At 43.0% G+C, this 16,665-nt stretch overlaps 1 protein-coding gene across 2 annotated transcripts in view; it reads right to left on the bottom strand.

The window, feature by feature from the left end:
* Window positions 1-16,665, bottom strand: part of DNAAF11 (dynein axonemal assembly factor 11) — a 96,100-nt gene that overhangs the window by 65,619 nt on the left and 13,816 nt on the right. For both annotated transcript variants that reach the window (XM_063450258.1, XM_063450257.1), the window contains exons 3-5: window positions 10,769-10,846; window positions 4,693-4,865; window positions 1,124-1,353 (exon numbers count right to left, since the gene is read on the bottom strand). In XM_063450258.1, the coding sequence (XP_063306328.1) occupies window positions 1,124-1,353; window positions 4,693-4,865; window positions 10,769-10,846 (481 nt within the window). The remainder of the gene's footprint in view (window positions 1-1,123; window positions 1,354-4,692; window positions 4,866-10,768; window positions 10,847-16,665) is intronic.

Below are 16,665 nucleotides of genomic sequence, written 5' to 3'. Positions count from 1 at the left end.
AGGGATTTTTATTACAATTTTGTTATTTTTTCCTACTTTTAATTCCTGACAATTCATTGTTTATTTGGCTTTTGAATTCCTAAGTCTAGAAATGTATTCTAATTCTAAGCCAGACTAAAATCAGAGAATGTAATTGTGATTTGGTTGCATATAGCTGAGTTTATGTTAAGAGCCATCATGTTACTATCCAGCTGAATTCAGCAGTCCAGCACTGATTTGGCATCGATCCATCATTGAATGGAGATGGCAATAATACTTCAAATAATTGGCGAAAGATCACATTTTATGTTCAAGTAAACATTACTTTTATAAGTAATATTGTTAAACCGTGGTCTAGTTTGAAGAAAAGATTAAAGTCCATAACATTTAACCTTGGAACCCATTCTTTTATGCTGTTGATCCTAAGACGACAAAAAAAACCTCAACTGTAGCCATTTCCAATTTTACAACAAAAATTCCTTCTCGGCTCCATAAAGGCAATTATAATGGCAACAACCTGTCCACATACATGATGTCTGCATGCACAGAGCTACTTGGCACTACGAGCATTTCCAAGGATTCACTTTGTCTTTGTTTGCCAGTAAATGTTAGTATTAAAAGCTTTAGTAATGGTGACATTATAATTTCAGCTCATTAAAAACATGGCAGTTTCATTATAGACTTATTACATAGCTGTGTTCATTGCTATGTGAGGTCATGTAATAATGTGGGTTACAGCAGTGTGCCCTGTTATGTAGATTTAAGGGTAGTTAGAATATTTAGGGTCAAGGGGGATTTACGATTAAGAGGTACCTGCTGTCCAGATATTGTGGACTATAACTCACTGAAAATCAAGATACTTTAAGGCAGGTACTCTCTAACCCTTAATCCTCTATAATCCTAAAACACCCATTTCTAAACACCCTCTAACCCTTAGGTCCTCCTACCCCAACTACCTCTAATGAAGGACTAAGTGACATATTGTTAACATTGCATACACTGTCATTGTTATTTAAGGGGTTAAATCATAGCACGTTAGTTATATATGTGTCTGATCATCATGGCAATGTAATTCTCAAACATCTGCAGTTTGATCATCATTACATTAGACAGCCTAATGCACAGCTAGTATCTCAGGACGCACAGGGTGTTGTCGATGTCCGTGTACCATCGTCCGTCAAATCCAGGGTTATTCTTGTGCAGTTTTCTGGGTCCAATTTTCTTTTCTGTCCTTTTTTCCTGAGCTGCTTCTCTTTCTAGGGCCCTCTTGTGAAGATAATCCGCCTCCTGCTCTTTGATTTGCACTTGTACTTGTGGATAATCCTGCATAGCCTGAATCCTTTCTGACCGCTCAATCTCCTTGCCGTCCAACCACTTCAATGGAGAAACAACATCAGACAGTTAATTCCATAGATAAGTGTGGATAAGTTAAAAAAGGAAAAATGTGTAGAACACATACATACTGTATACAGTGTATATGTGATTTCTTATATATATATATATATATATACATACACACACACACGCGCGTATCATTGCATGAATATCTATATTATGTAAGGAAAATTACAATAACAGTGGAAAAAGCTGCAAACATGAGCCAAAAGCTGTAAGAAGTTGCACACTGCCAAAGCTCTAGAACATGAGTGTGCATAATTTATATGCCTAGCGTTCTGATGTCAACAGTCATATCATGCAGTGCAGCCAATGCATTTGCACATATAATCCTTCCAAAGCTATTTAGGAAATAAACATAGTGAAGTATCCATGAAGAAGGGACATTAGAATGGATTTTTTTCTCTGCTGAAGAAAATTTAAAATAATAATATTAGACATGTCAGGTACATAAAAATGAAGGCTCCTTTTACACTCATGCTATAGTAAATAACAAGGTGATGTATATAAAGACAATCTGCACAAACGTTCATCACACCTCACCAAACCACTAGAACATCTCACCAAACCACTAGAACATCTCACCAAACCACTAGAACATCTCACCAAACCATGAGGACATCTCACCAAACCACTAGAACATCTCACCAAACCATGAGGACATCTCACCAAACCACTAGAACATCTCACCAAACCATGAGGACATCTCACCAAACCACTAGAACATCTCACCAAACCATGAGGACATCTCACCAAACCACTAGAACATCTTACCAAACCATGAGGACATCTCACCAAACCACTAGAACATCTCACCAAACCATGAGGACATCTCACCAAACCATGAGGACATCTCACCAAACCACTAGGACATCTCACCAAACCACTAGAACATCTCACCAAACCATGAGGACATCTCACCAAACCACTAGAACATCTTACCAAACCATGAGGACATCTCACCAAACCACTAGAACATCTCACCAAACCATGAGGACATCTCACCAAACCATGAGGACATCTCACCAAACCACTAGGACATCTCACCAAACCACTAGGACATCTCACCAACCATTAGTGCAGCTTACTGAATCATCACAGAATCAGTATATGTCACACACCAATGTAGCCTTGAATAAAACCATTAGCAGATCGCATTAACCTATCAGAAGGACTTACTAAACTAGCATGACACCTCATGAAATCATTTTATTTAATAAAAGCATCCGTAGAACCACAGCAAAACATTGTAACACCTAATTAAACAATCCGTATACCTCATTGATCCATCAGATAAATTGCTGAATTATTGGAAGACCTCAGAGAACAATTATATTACTTAGCCAAACCACAGAACCATTATTACACATCTCTGCACCATTAATACACCTCAAGAAAACATCAGTATACGTCACAGATCAACTCAAAGAACCACTGAAACCTAACATGGAAAACCCATCCCACCTCACCGAAACATACCACAAACTGGCATACTACATTAAACAGCTCACAGGATCACTGGAGGACATTACCAAGTAACCACAACAGGACATACAATAATCAATCTGGTTACCCAAAAATATATTTCTTCTTTAATAAAATATCAGATAACATGACTGTACCTCCCAGACAAGCTGTGTAGAACATACAGTCCTTTCTATTTCAACATTCTTATCTTTAACTGCGTACACACACAACACTCAGCCACTACACAAACTATTATACTTAGTCATCCCCCCACACACATACACACCACTTATAGAACAGAGCTAACGTCTTTAGCAGGGGGCCCCGTTCTGAGCAACCTTAATCCTTGTCATATTTAGATATTTTGTTTCATTCGTTTATATATCCATTGCTCAACCCCTCAGAAAAAGTGGGAGCGTTATAAATATTAATAAGAACAACAAACCCAGGACATACTTGAAAACAAGTGAAATCTCAATGTATCCATCCTGGTAAACTTTTTTATAAGTAAATAAATACTAAAACTTGATGGATCGAAAATTAGAATAATTTATCATGGTTACCTGTAGGGGGAGACATATAGCCATACTATTATACCATGTGTTATATTAGCCAATAATGCCTTGATACTAGATATATTACTAGACTATATTCCCCATTATGCACTACCAAACTTTGGGAAATATAGTCCACATGCAACTGCAGTTCCAAGATTACCTTACTATAGTATGTAGAAATTATTTCATATCAAAGTAATTAAACCATTTTAATTGCCCTCTTTGCCAATGCCTTTGTATTTTATTTCTCTACCATAATTTTGGGCTCATTTATTTATGATGACTAATAAACAAGAACTTTAAAATAAATTATAAAAAAGATATTCTAAAGCAATTAAATGTTTACATTTTCCCTGACTAGCTTTGTAATCCCCACATTTTCAACAGGTAAAATACAGATCAATAAAATCAGACTTAGAAACTACCTCACTTGACTAAGTCGGAATGTTATATACTGAGCACAATGAATTGTAGAGAATTACAGGAACAATATAGCGTTAGGAATGCATGTTTTATATATTTAATGATGTCGTTTCAATCTACCCTGTTTCGGTATGTTTCCACATAGGTGAGGTGAATAGACGGCAAAATGCTGCACCAATACAAATGGTCTCTATAAGAACAGCCAAAATTTAAAGAAATACAATCTGTATTCCTTACACTATAGTTCCCTCTCCCACCCCTTGCAGGGAAAGCATTGCTTTCCTATGGGGATTTAACAGACACTGAATGTCCTTATACAAAGTGTGAGGGCGTCCAGCATTAGTCAAAAGTCGCCTAGACACCAGGTAGTGCCTCCTGTGGCTGTCTGATTGACAGCCACTAGAGGCAGTCTTAAAACTGCAATTTAATCTCTGCAGTTTCTCAAAGTGGGACTGGGACACTGCACCCAGACCACTTCAATGAGCTAAAGTGGTATGGGTGCCTACGGTGTCCCTTTAACCCGGCTATTGAGGCAAAAGCTCCTCTAGTGACTGTCAGGAAGAGAGTCACTAGAGTCATGTTAACCTTGCAATGTAAACTGCAATGTTTTCCCTTGCATGATTTAAAAGACAGGGATGAGGTGGTCTGGATGCAAGTACTTAGCATAGGTAAGCTGTACCCCTCACACTGAATTTTACAAAATGGGTAAAAGTGTACTTATGGAATACAATCTTCAGATATTAGGTAACCCAGCCCCGAACACTAACATTACCTATGTAGCATGTCCCCATTCACTGCAATACGGAATAATAATATAATTAAAGAAAATCTTACTTATTGTGGAACATTCAAGCACATTCTGTGTGTATACCTTTAATTGAGGGAGCATGGCCACCACATATTGCCGATAACCGTTAAACTGAGCGCATGGATTTCCCACCAGAAACAGCTCTTGAAGACAAATGTTGTGTTGGAGGCTCTTTACACTTGACAACTCTCCGACAAAGTTCACCGTGAGATCCAGCTTCTGCAGTGATTCACAGCCTGGTGTGAAAAGCATATTAGTGTGAAATTAACATGTATATTTTCATAGTATAAGAGCTATTTTACAAAACGTCAAATGAAGATACATTAAAAATCTAAAATAGAATGTAATTACATCCAGCAGCAAAGAGATGTAATAACATCTACTTGATGGCCTGCTTATTATTAAGAGGTTCATGGGGCTCTATAAAAATCCTGATGGTATAGGTGTAGGACGCTCTGAAAAGGAATAAGGTCACTAAAGAGCTTGTCTTGACGCTGAACTGGAGCTTAACTGCTTTTAAGGAATTTTAGACCAAAATTTGGAAGATCACTGAGCCCACACTGATCTCAAACAGACTCTAGGTTTGATGGATAAACAGTGGACTATGAATTTACTCTATCAAACTATCATACATTATTATTATGTTATTATTTATATAGTGCCAACAAATTCTGCAGCGCTTTACAATGGGTGGACAAACAGACATGTAGTTGTAACCAGACAAGTTGGACACACAGGAACAGAGGGGGTGAGGGCCCTGCTCAATAAGCTTACATGCTAGAGGGAGTGGGGTAAAATGACACAAAAGGTAAGGATAGTATTAGACTAGTGACAGTTGCAAGAGAGGAATCAGTCGGGAGCTATTTTTAACAGTTTCATTGATATGTTTTTATTAAGAAGTGGGTTTTTAATGATTTTTTTAAGGAGTGGAGACTGGGTGAGCAACTTACGGAGGAGGGAAGTGAGTGAGACTGACAAAAAGGTGTGGCGTGGGCGGTGCAGGCGGACAGGAAGATGAGCCTCACCGCTGCATTCATTATGGACTGTAACGGCGCAAGTTGGGAGCACGTAAGACCACTGAGAAGCGGATTACAGTAGTCAAGGCGAGAAAGGACAGTGGAATGGACCAGCACATGGAGCAACGTACCTTATTCAAAAACACAGTAAATAGTCAAGCTGTCCGCACAAAACTATTCATATTCTTTAATCTCACCTAGTTCACTTACGGTTTTCACAGTGTTTACACCTCTTAACACGGAGTCTGAAGGCTTGTTATATTCCTTAAATGGTTAATTTAATTAGTAATATTGCCCTCAAATACTTCTCAATTTGGGGGAACAAATACCTTTGTCCCTCCTTTCTATAAGGTCGAAAGGCTTGGTGTTTCTAAGCAACATAGAAACATAGAATGTACTGGCAGAGAAGAACCATTCGGCCCATCTAGTCTGCCCAAAAGTAAATAAAAGTTCTCACAGCAAAGTTTTTAGAACGTAAAACCCTTTTCAGTCTCATAAATTGTTATTAATAATTCATGAAGACCTAAAAAAAAATCTCAATACCATCCCCTCTTGTCTACACCCTAAAACACCCCTTTTTGGCTTTTTGATGTGTTGGAAGGTATATACTGGAGTTGATTACCGTAATGTTGAATTGTGTATAACTATTACTATTGTTGTGATAAGGTCAGCTTCCTTCATTGAGTAAAATATTATTATTCCAATGCAGAAAGGGAGATTTTTTTTGTTTTAAACATTATATTTTTTAAAGATTTTAAAATTATGTTCCAACTGACTTTGTTGAAGAACATGGTAATCAACAAAAATCAGCACGGTTTTATGAAGCACAGGTCGTGTCAAACTAACTTGATTGCATTCTACGAAGAAGTAAGTAGAAGTATAGATCAGGGTGTTGCAGTGGATGTGATCTATTTGGACTTTGCCAAGGCATTTGATACAGTCCCACACAGAGGATTAGTGTTCAAACTCAAGGAAATCGGTCTAGATGAAAATGCTTGTTCTTGGGTAGAACATTGGCTTAAAAACAGAGTACAAAGAGTTGTCGTTAATGGTAAATTTTCAAGCTGGACAGAGGTGGCAAGTGGTGTCCCTCAGGGGTCTGTTCTGGGACCCCTTCTATTTAACATGGTTATAAATGATCTTGAAGACAGCATTGAAAGTCATGTTTCAGTGTTTGCAGATGACACAAAACTTTGTAAAGTAATACAATGTGAGCAAGATATTACTTTGCTGCAGAGGGATTTAGATAGACTGGAGGACTGGGCACTCAAATGGCAGATGAAATTTAATGTTGAAAAATGCAAAGTTATGCACTTCGGCGTAAAGAATACACAAGCAACGTATACCCTTAATGGAAGCGAATTAGGGATAACAACACACGAAAAGGACTTGGGAATTGTTATAGACAACAAACTATGCAACAATGTGCAATGTCAATCAGCAGTGGCCAAGGCCAGTAGGGTATTGTCATGCATGAAAAAGGGCATTCATTCTCGGGACGAGAATATCATTTGGCCTCTTTATAAAGGCCAAATGTAAGACCACACATTGAATATGCTGTGCAATTTTGGGCACCTGTTCTAAAGAAGGATATTATGGCACTAGAAAAAGTGCAGAGGCGGGCTACAAAATTAATAAAAGGAATGGAACATATCAGCTATGAAGAAAGGTTAACAAATTTAAACCTATTTAGTTTAGAAAAACGCCGCCTGAGAGGGGATATGATAACATTATACAAATATATTCGAGGCCAATACAAACCATTGTGTGGAAATCTATCACAAACCGGACTTTACATAGGACACGAGGTCATGCGTTTAGACTAGAAGAAAGAAGATTTCGTCTAAGGCAAAGGAAAGGTTTTTTTACTGTAAGAACAATCAGGATGTGGAATTCTCTGCCTGAAGAAGTGGGTTTATCAGAGTTCATACAGATGTTCAAACAGCTACTAGATGCATACTTGCATAAACAGAATATTCAAGGATATAATCTTTCAATGTAGGGTAATAACTGCTTGATCCAAGGATAAATTTGACTGCCATTCTGGGGTCAAGAAGGAATTTCCTAGCTTGTTGCAAAATTGGAAGTGCTTCAAACTGGTTTTTTTTTTTGCCTTCTTTTGGATCAACAGCAAAAAACATATGTGAGGAAGGCTGAACTTGATGGACGCAAGTCTCTTTTCAGCTATGTAACTATGTAACTATGTAACTATGTTTATTCAGACAGATTTTGCACCGCCACAATTATGTACCACTAATAATACTGCTTATTTTATGCTACAATAAGAGTGGTGTAAAAGTGCCAGCAAAATAAATTACTTTTCAGTACAAATATGTGTAAATATTAACACATGACACAAAATTAAAAGAGATGGAATGTTTAAAATGTTTTTGCTGTTGATCCAAAAGAAGGCAAAAAAAAAAACCAGTTTGAAGCACTTCCAATTTTAGATAGATAGACAGACAGATTATAAGAAAGCGTACATCTCATTCAGTCTTCAATATCGCTGCTCTGCTCAAAACCTGTTTAGCTCACTCTATTCACTTGGATCAGATGATTGATATTGCACAGTTTGAAGAGTAGTGGCAGGAAATACTACAGAGGTAAATTAGTCTAGTTTATAACTTCGCCTTTAAATACACAATCCAACACTATGAAACATGTATGAGTAATATAAAAAATTCTGAGAGATTTGTGCAAATTCAGGGGGGAAAGCACTGCAAAAACTCCCAGGAGGAAATTGCTGAAATATGTAACCTGGAAGCATGAACGGTATAATCATTTATTTACGAGGCACCAATTTATTAAAGGAACACTATAGTATTAGGAATATAAACATGTTTTCCCAACGCTATAGTGCCCTAGAACCTATTTAGTTTAAAGTCTTCTCCTAACTGCAATTAAAATAGTTTTACTTACCCTTTTTCCAGCACGGTGGCTCCTGAGGTGCTACTGTCCGCTCTTGTGAAGTCATCCTGGAGGCATCGCTTTCTCTGTGAGCCGCACACGCATCCCATCGAATGCTTCTCATAGGAAAGCTACATTATTGTGATACTCTATCTTCTCTTACATGTAGATTAGAGGAACACTATAGCATTTGTAATACAAACCTGTATTCCTAAAGCTATAGTGCCCCTGTCCCCAGATAGATTCACCCCACCCCCCACCCGGTTTGTCATACAAAATAATGTTAAAAAAAAATATTTTTACCAATGTTTTCTTAGACTCCTTCAGCGCTTCTCTTCTCATGACCTCCCAGCAGGCATTACTTTGTTTATCTGTGGTCTAATCAAATGCTCAACAAAAAGGAGCACTGGTGACCTAATGCGCATGTGCAGTAAGTGCTACAGACACATTAAAAGACCACTATAGGCACCCAGACAACTTCAGCTCAATGAAGTGGTCTGGGTGCCAGGTCTATCTAGGGTTAACCCTGCAGCTGTAAACATAACAGTTTCAGAGAAGTGGGATCCTGATATTGGGGGGGACCCAAAGACCCTATAGAGCCAGGAAAACAAGTTTGTTTTCCTGGCACTATAGTGGTCCTTTAAATGCTTCCCATGGGAAAGCATAGAATTCAATGCTTTCCTATGAGCTGCAACGTCAGTTTAGTGGAAGCGCCTCTAGTGGCTGTCAGGAAGACAGACACTAGAGGTGGATTTAACCCTGCAATGTAAACATTGTTGTTTCTACAAAACTGCTTTAAAAGGACAGGATCACTACATTGAGATTAAGTGGTCTGGGTGACTTTAGTGGTCTTTTAACCCCTTAAGGACACACGACGTGTGTGACACGTCATGATTCCCTTTTATTCCAGAAGTTTGGTCCTTAAGGGGTTAAAGGAATATAAACATGCAGTGCTACACTTTAGTGATGGATTAAATATTTAGGTTCCTGGCACCCCTCTCTGAGGAGTTGCAAGGTAGTTTACTTACCTTTTCCCCTCATCGTGGCTGGTCCCACCTCCATGCCTGCGATCATCAATCTTGATGATCTCAGCCAATCAAATGCTTTCCCATTGAGAAGCATTGAGAGGATATTGTGCATGTGCAGACAAATGCCACACTGCGCCAATTTGCATTTATTCATAGACATGCATTGAATCAATGCATCTCTATTGGGAACGTTCAGTACCTCCATGAAGAGTGTGGAGACACTCAACGCCATTACTGCCCACTGTGAGGTACTGGACTAGGAATCATCTCTAGTGGCTGTTTGAGTGACTGCCACTAGAAGTGTTCCTAAGCAGTAACGTAAACACTGCCTTTTCTCTGAAAAAGCCTGCAGGGACACACTGTAGACACCAGAACCACTACATTAGTCTATAATGGTGTTGGTGACTATAGTGTCCCTTTAAGGATTTAGCAATTGCCATCCCAATCAAATTTAGTCCAGGCACAGCTACATTAGATGGTCGAAAGAGAAAAATAAACATTGTTTCTGTCTCTCCTCTCTATGCTCTCTCATCAGTGCAAATCTTGCTGATGAGTTTCATCAGCCTAACTGAAACTGCACCGAGCCGAATGTGTCCCTGCTATTTTCAAAATGATCTCATTACATCAGTGATATTAAAGGAAACATAGCTTTACCAAACTTCTACCAAAATGTTCTTGCTATAAAAAAATAAAATAGAAGACAGGGTTTGCAGACAGGGATTTGGGCTTGGAGTATTGTTAAAAGTTTAAGGGGAGTTGAGTAGAATTAGAGGGACCCTCGAAGCACCAAAACAACATAAACTTGGTGGTTTTGGTATAGAGATCGTGCCCCTGCATTATCACTCTCTGCTCAGCTCTGTTTCCATTTAGGAGTTAAAACATTTTGTTGTGTGTATACGGTGACTTAAGTTAGGGAGCTTGAGTTTGGAGTGCGATTCCTCTGGTCTATGTCAGGGGAATGTGATAAATCAAATGAAGGGAATTCCATTTCAATAGAGCTGTTGGGGAATAGCTGATTTATGCAATTTGGCTGATTTCAACTGGTAACCAAAAGGCAGTCAGTTCGTAGCGATAATTAAGAAACCTTTAATGAAAACAATTTAACAGGTCAATCTATAAAGGGAATATTGCTATTAAAGTATGGTTATTTATACAATAGCTGCGATTAGAAATGTAACATGCACTTACCTTGTACGTTTTCAATTTTTTCTATGTTGTTTAAAGCCAAGTTTAAATATTCTAGTTTCTTGAGTTTGCTCACATTTTCTGAAATACAAAAACAATAATTTTCTACAAATGCAAAATGTTTATAATGTATTTTCTAATAAACACCAAAGCCTTGGCCAGTGATGGCAGCACAGATATTTTAGACAATATTTTCCCATGACGCACTGTTAAAATATAGCGGATATATATATGGCAGGCAATAACTGGAGTAACCGGCTGTTAGCCAGAGCTGGCATAGTCACTGCAATTTTCACTAATACATAATTAATTTAAAATGGGAGCAAAAAAAGAAATATATACTTTTTTATAAGTCAGGGAAAATTCATTTAATGCTTTAGTTGACTCTAAAAAGGTCGATTTAGGGGGCGTGGCTTGACCGGGAACCAAGCTGGACGTGCAAGCCTAGAGCTCCTCGCAGACCCCCTGTACCAAACGCATACAACGGCTAAATATCGACCAATAAACCTTACCTCCCGACTCCTAACCCACCATGGAAAAACGCCAGCAGAGAAAACCGGGCACAAAAAAAGCGGACACAGCCGCCACGGTACCCGATCTGTTTGCGGCCTCTCGCACGACGCGCCAAGACACCCAAGATGGCGGCGGATCCAGCCCGCGAGCTCCGGGTTCGCCGGCAAACTCAAGCCCACTCCAGCCTCACGGCGTATCAGAAACGGCCCACATACTGACCGAGCTGGCGGCGGTGAAGAACTACCTAGCCCGGGAGATTGACAGAAGCTCGAAGGCAGTGATGTCAGAAATCCACAAGCTGGGTGAGCGAACCGCGGACCTGGAGCAACGCGTGGAAACTACCACGGTAGCCCACAACTTGGTGACCGCTCATGTCAATACACTTACCACCCGACTAGAAGCCTCAGAGGCAGCGCTTGAGGACCTGGCGAACAGGTCGCGCCGCAACAACATACGCGTGCGCGGCCTGCCAGAGCAACAGGACGAAGGCCCAATCCCAACCATGCTCCTTGCACTCCTACGTCCTCTCTTACCAGAAATACCCAATGAGCACTGGCACATCGACAGAGCCCACAGGGCCCTGCGCGCCCGAAGAGACGACAACACAAGACCCAGGGACATAATTGTCCGCTTTCTTCACTTTCAAACAAAAGAAGCGGTGCTAAGGAAGGCCAGAGAAAGCCCCATAAAATACCAGGACAGAGAAATCACTCTTTTCCAAGACTTGGCTCCCGTTACCCTCCAACGCAGAAGAGAGTGGAGGCCAGTTACTGAGCTACTCAGGGCCAACGCGATCAGGTACGCCTGGGGGCATCCATTTAAAATAATGGTCTTTAAAAACGGCAGACCTCACATCCTCATGCCAGGCACGGACCCAGCACCCTTCTTTCGCGCTCTGGGCATAACATTGCCAGAGAGCTTCTCGCTACCGAATACCACTTTACCAGCCTTACAACCCCTACCACGCGACTGGCACACCGCCATGGAGTAAATAGGCGGCAGACAGACACCAGCAACAAAGGCACAATCAATCTCCCGGGAGTGAGCACACCAGACCCCCTCCAACGACATCACGGCACCATTCCCACCCTTCCTTATCCACCGGCAGCAGAACTCCAGGCAACAGAGCACCAGAGACGCTTTACCCACCGGTCGGAATGAAACTGCGACACCCAAGGACAATGCCCCTTTCTACGATGGACTCACACTCCAAAGCTCACCCTTGCCACACGCACCAACCAACGGACTCTATTCCCCCCAACTACTACCAACACTCGATCAACGAGCTTTTTTGACCCCACCAACCCTCCCAACTCCTGTCCCAGTGGCAGCTACAACGATAAGCCACACTATGGACCTGTCTATGGACTGCTGCAGACATCTTGGCACCGAAATTAGAAACTGTTAAATACTGTCACAATCCTGACACCGAACGGAAGAGTAAAGTATATAAATGCAATCTGTATGAAGTACTGGGACAGCTAGCCAGGGCACACACACCACAATAGATGCAACACGTTACTCCAGACACCAACCCACCACACAACCATACCACACGCTGACAAAGGTCCATGGCAGGGGTCACGCACTATGCTGGGGAAGCACACACCCGGGCAACACGGAATCACGGGCCACAACAGGGGGGGCGGGGGGGTGGGACGGTGGGACGGTGGGCGGCGGGCGGGCTGGGGGGATGTGGCGGGGCCGAGGCGGGATGCGGAACACACGCATACCGGGACACAGAAGTTACTTAAAGGGTGTAATATGATGGAAATGGTTGAGACAGCGGGATTGTCATGTTCCAGATTTGTACTGATATGTCTTGATATGTGTGAATACGTAATATTCTATGCAACCACCGATGACCGGCCCCCGCCCTCCCCCCCCCCCCCTCCCCCTCCCCCTCCCTCCTCTCCCCCTCCCCCTCCCCCCTCCCCGCCCCCTCTCCCCCCCCCCAGGCAGCCGCCCACTTGACAGACCGACCAAAGACCCTAGCAGTCGAACCCTCACCCCCCACCCCCGATATCCAATAATAAAAACAACAAAAATAAATTAAAAAAAAAAAATAAATAAAAAAAAACCCTGGCGCTATTGTGCTCACGACCGGGAGAACCATTGAGGATCAGACGAGGTAACCCAACTGGGCTCACCCACAAAAGCCTTTGCTTTCCCCCTTCCCCTCCCCCCGCACCCCCCCCCCTAACTCACAAAAGCTGCCCGCTTCACTTACGCACCGAAGCAACACAGTACATAAGATCCAGAGGCGGGGAAGCTAAATTACCCTCTAAGTTCTCAAATAGCTCACTGCACACTAAAGATATAACAGACAATCGATTCATGGTATCAGGGGGCCACACCGGCAGATAGGTTCATGACCCACCACTCCCAGACTGAAGCAGTCGTCGGGGAGACGAGGGTCCATACACCCCCCCATGGTCTGGCACAGGATAAGACCAGACACGTACGGCAGCACCGTACCAGCCCCTCCCCGAACCCTCCTCCCCCCTTTCTCTTTCTCTTTCTCTTCCGTGCCCTCCCTGGCACCCCACCCACCCCATGCTCACACCGGTCTTGGACGCAGTTAGTGACACAACATGCTCGCTCACAATCCCACTCCCAGACAAAGACCCAAAGGAACAGAGGTGGGAGTACACCCCACCCCCCGTTACATACTTACGCCAGCCGACCCATATTGCAGCAACAAAGCGGCCCGAATATCCCTCGGGACCAAGTGCACCCACCAAAACTACCAGATCATGGCTCTTAAAATATCCTCGCTTAACGTTAAAGGCCTCAACGCCCCACGCAAGCGAAGAACACTCTTCAGGGAACTAAAAAGGTTAAATCCCGACATTGCGTTCATACAGGAGACACACCTGTCTCGGTCCGCCCAGGTCTCCCTCCGCGACTCCACATACCGCTTGGCCGCTGAGGCACGCACCTTCCGTAAACACAACGGAGTAGCGATCCTCACGCACAAGCGATGCCCAGTTCATATAACCCAGGTGACTTCAGACCCCGACGGCAGATATGTTGTAGCGACTGGCCGGATTCATTCACAACCCATCCACTTAATCAACATATATGCCCCCAACACATCTACACCCCAATTCTGGAGCCAGATGTCTGACATGGTCCTTGCGCTCCCCACCGGGATCCTCCTCCTAGGCGGAGATTTCAACGCAACACCCGCTCCGGCAGTTGACAGAAGCTCACGCCCGGGATTACTTAGATCCCATGGCATGGGCGCCCAGGACAAACAATTACACCACTTTATCCGCAAAACAGGCCTCATAGATGCATGGAGGGCACAACACCCCTCTGACAGAGACTACACCTATTACTCACCGCCCCACGACACGTACTCGCGCATAGACATGTTCTTGACCAACCATGCAGCCTACACGAAAACACAAAAGACAGACATAGGTACCATTGCGTGGTCAGACCACGCAGACATCGCCATCTACCTTACAGGTCTCCAATGCCCCACCCCATGGACGTGGAGACTAAACACGTCCCTACTCAAGGACCCCCAAGTAGTAGACGACATACAGAAACAATTAACCACATACTTTAAAGAAAACCTAACACCAGAAATCCCAATGACCACGGTATGGGCGGCCCACAAAGCTGTGATCCGAGGCTCCCTTATCAAAATAGCAACCCACAAAAAAAAAAAAAAAAACACAGAAACTCACTCAACTACTAGAAACCCTCCGCACAGCGGAGCAACGCCACAAAACTGACCCGACTCCCCAAACGCTACAACTTCTCCAAAACACCCGCATCACGATCAGACAACTGCTCATAGACGACACAGCCCGAGCACTCACTTGGACAAGAAGAACATACTACGACAAGTCCAACAAAATGGACACACTTTTAGCCCGCACGCTACGACCCAGAACCCAACACCCACATATCACCAAGATCAGAGCCCCAGACGGCACACTGAAAACATCCCCGGCCGACATAGCCCAAACTTTCACAACTTTTTACACAACACTATACAACCACTCCCCACAAGACGACACCACAAATGCTGTGGAGACCCAGAAAATAACGGACTTTCTCACCCACTTAAACTTACCAAAACTACACACTGCAGCCATAACGGAACTGGCAGAACCAATTACCAAAGATGAAATCGATTCAGCCATCTCCGCTCTCAAAAGCAATAAAGCCCCCGGCCCAGACGGTTTTGAGGGCAGCTACTACAAAACCTTTAGAGAAACTCTCGTCCCACATTTAGAATCCCTATTCCGGGACCTAATGCAGGGGACCCCACCAGACGGGGACATGACATGGGCAAACATCATTCTGCTACCAAAGCCAGGCAAAGACCACACACAACCGGAAGCATACCGACCTATCTCACTCATAAACCATGACAGCAAACTCTTCGCCAAGATCTTAGCAGGACGGCTGAACCCATACTTGACAAGCCTAGTCCACGCAGACCAAGTAGGATTCATACCGGGACGCCAGTTATACGAAAACACGAGACGTAACATCGACTTAATAGGGATCCTAGCAACCACAAAAACACCGTCCCTGGCACTCTCCCTTGATGCTGAGAAAGCATTTGACCGTGTGAAATGGCCCTATATGTTCACCCTATTAGAACACCTACACATGCCCCCCACATATATAACAGCCATCCGTGCACTGTACACCTCAGTCTCAGCGCAAATAAAGATAACCGGGACGACTTGCCCGTCCTTCACCATAACCAACGGCACCCGACAGGGTTGCCCCCTATCCCCTCTACTCTTCGTGCTGACACTCGAACCACTTCTCCAAGCAATACGGGAACACCCACAAATCAAAGGGGTCAAAATTGACGACCAGGAATTCCTGGTTTCAGGATACGCAGACGATATCCTGCTGACCATAACTGAACCCACACCCACACTACAGGCCCTGCTCCCACTCCTGGGAACGTACGGGACGATCTCAGGATACAAAGTGAACGTAGAAAAATCCAGTGCACTCCCAATAAACCTCACACAGCCGGACTTGAACAAAATCACCTCAGAACACCACATACGTATTACACCAACATGCCTTTCATATCTGGGCATCAAATTACCGGCAGACATAACTACGCTCCACAGACTGAACTACACACCTATGATAGAAAAACTCATCTCGGACATGGAGACCTGGGCGGATAAACCCATATCCTGGATAGGGAGAATACATTCAATCAAAATGAATGTCCTGCCCCGAATTTTATTCCTTTTCCAGGCTCTACCCATCCCCATCACAAAACATAACCTCATCCCCTTACAACGAGCAATAGACAGGTTCATATGGCAGGATAAGAGGCACAGAGTAGCCCGCAACATACTGTATCGCCCTAGATCGAGAGGAGGATTGGG

The sequence above is a fragment of the Pelobates fuscus genome, chromosome 4, assembly GCF_036172605.1.
Source record: "Pelobates fuscus isolate aPelFus1 chromosome 4, aPelFus1.pri, whole genome shotgun sequence".
NCBI lineage: Eukaryota > Metazoa > Chordata > Amphibia > Anura > Pelobatidae > Pelobates > Pelobates fuscus.
This window is presented reverse-complemented; position numbering and strand designations above follow the sequence as displayed.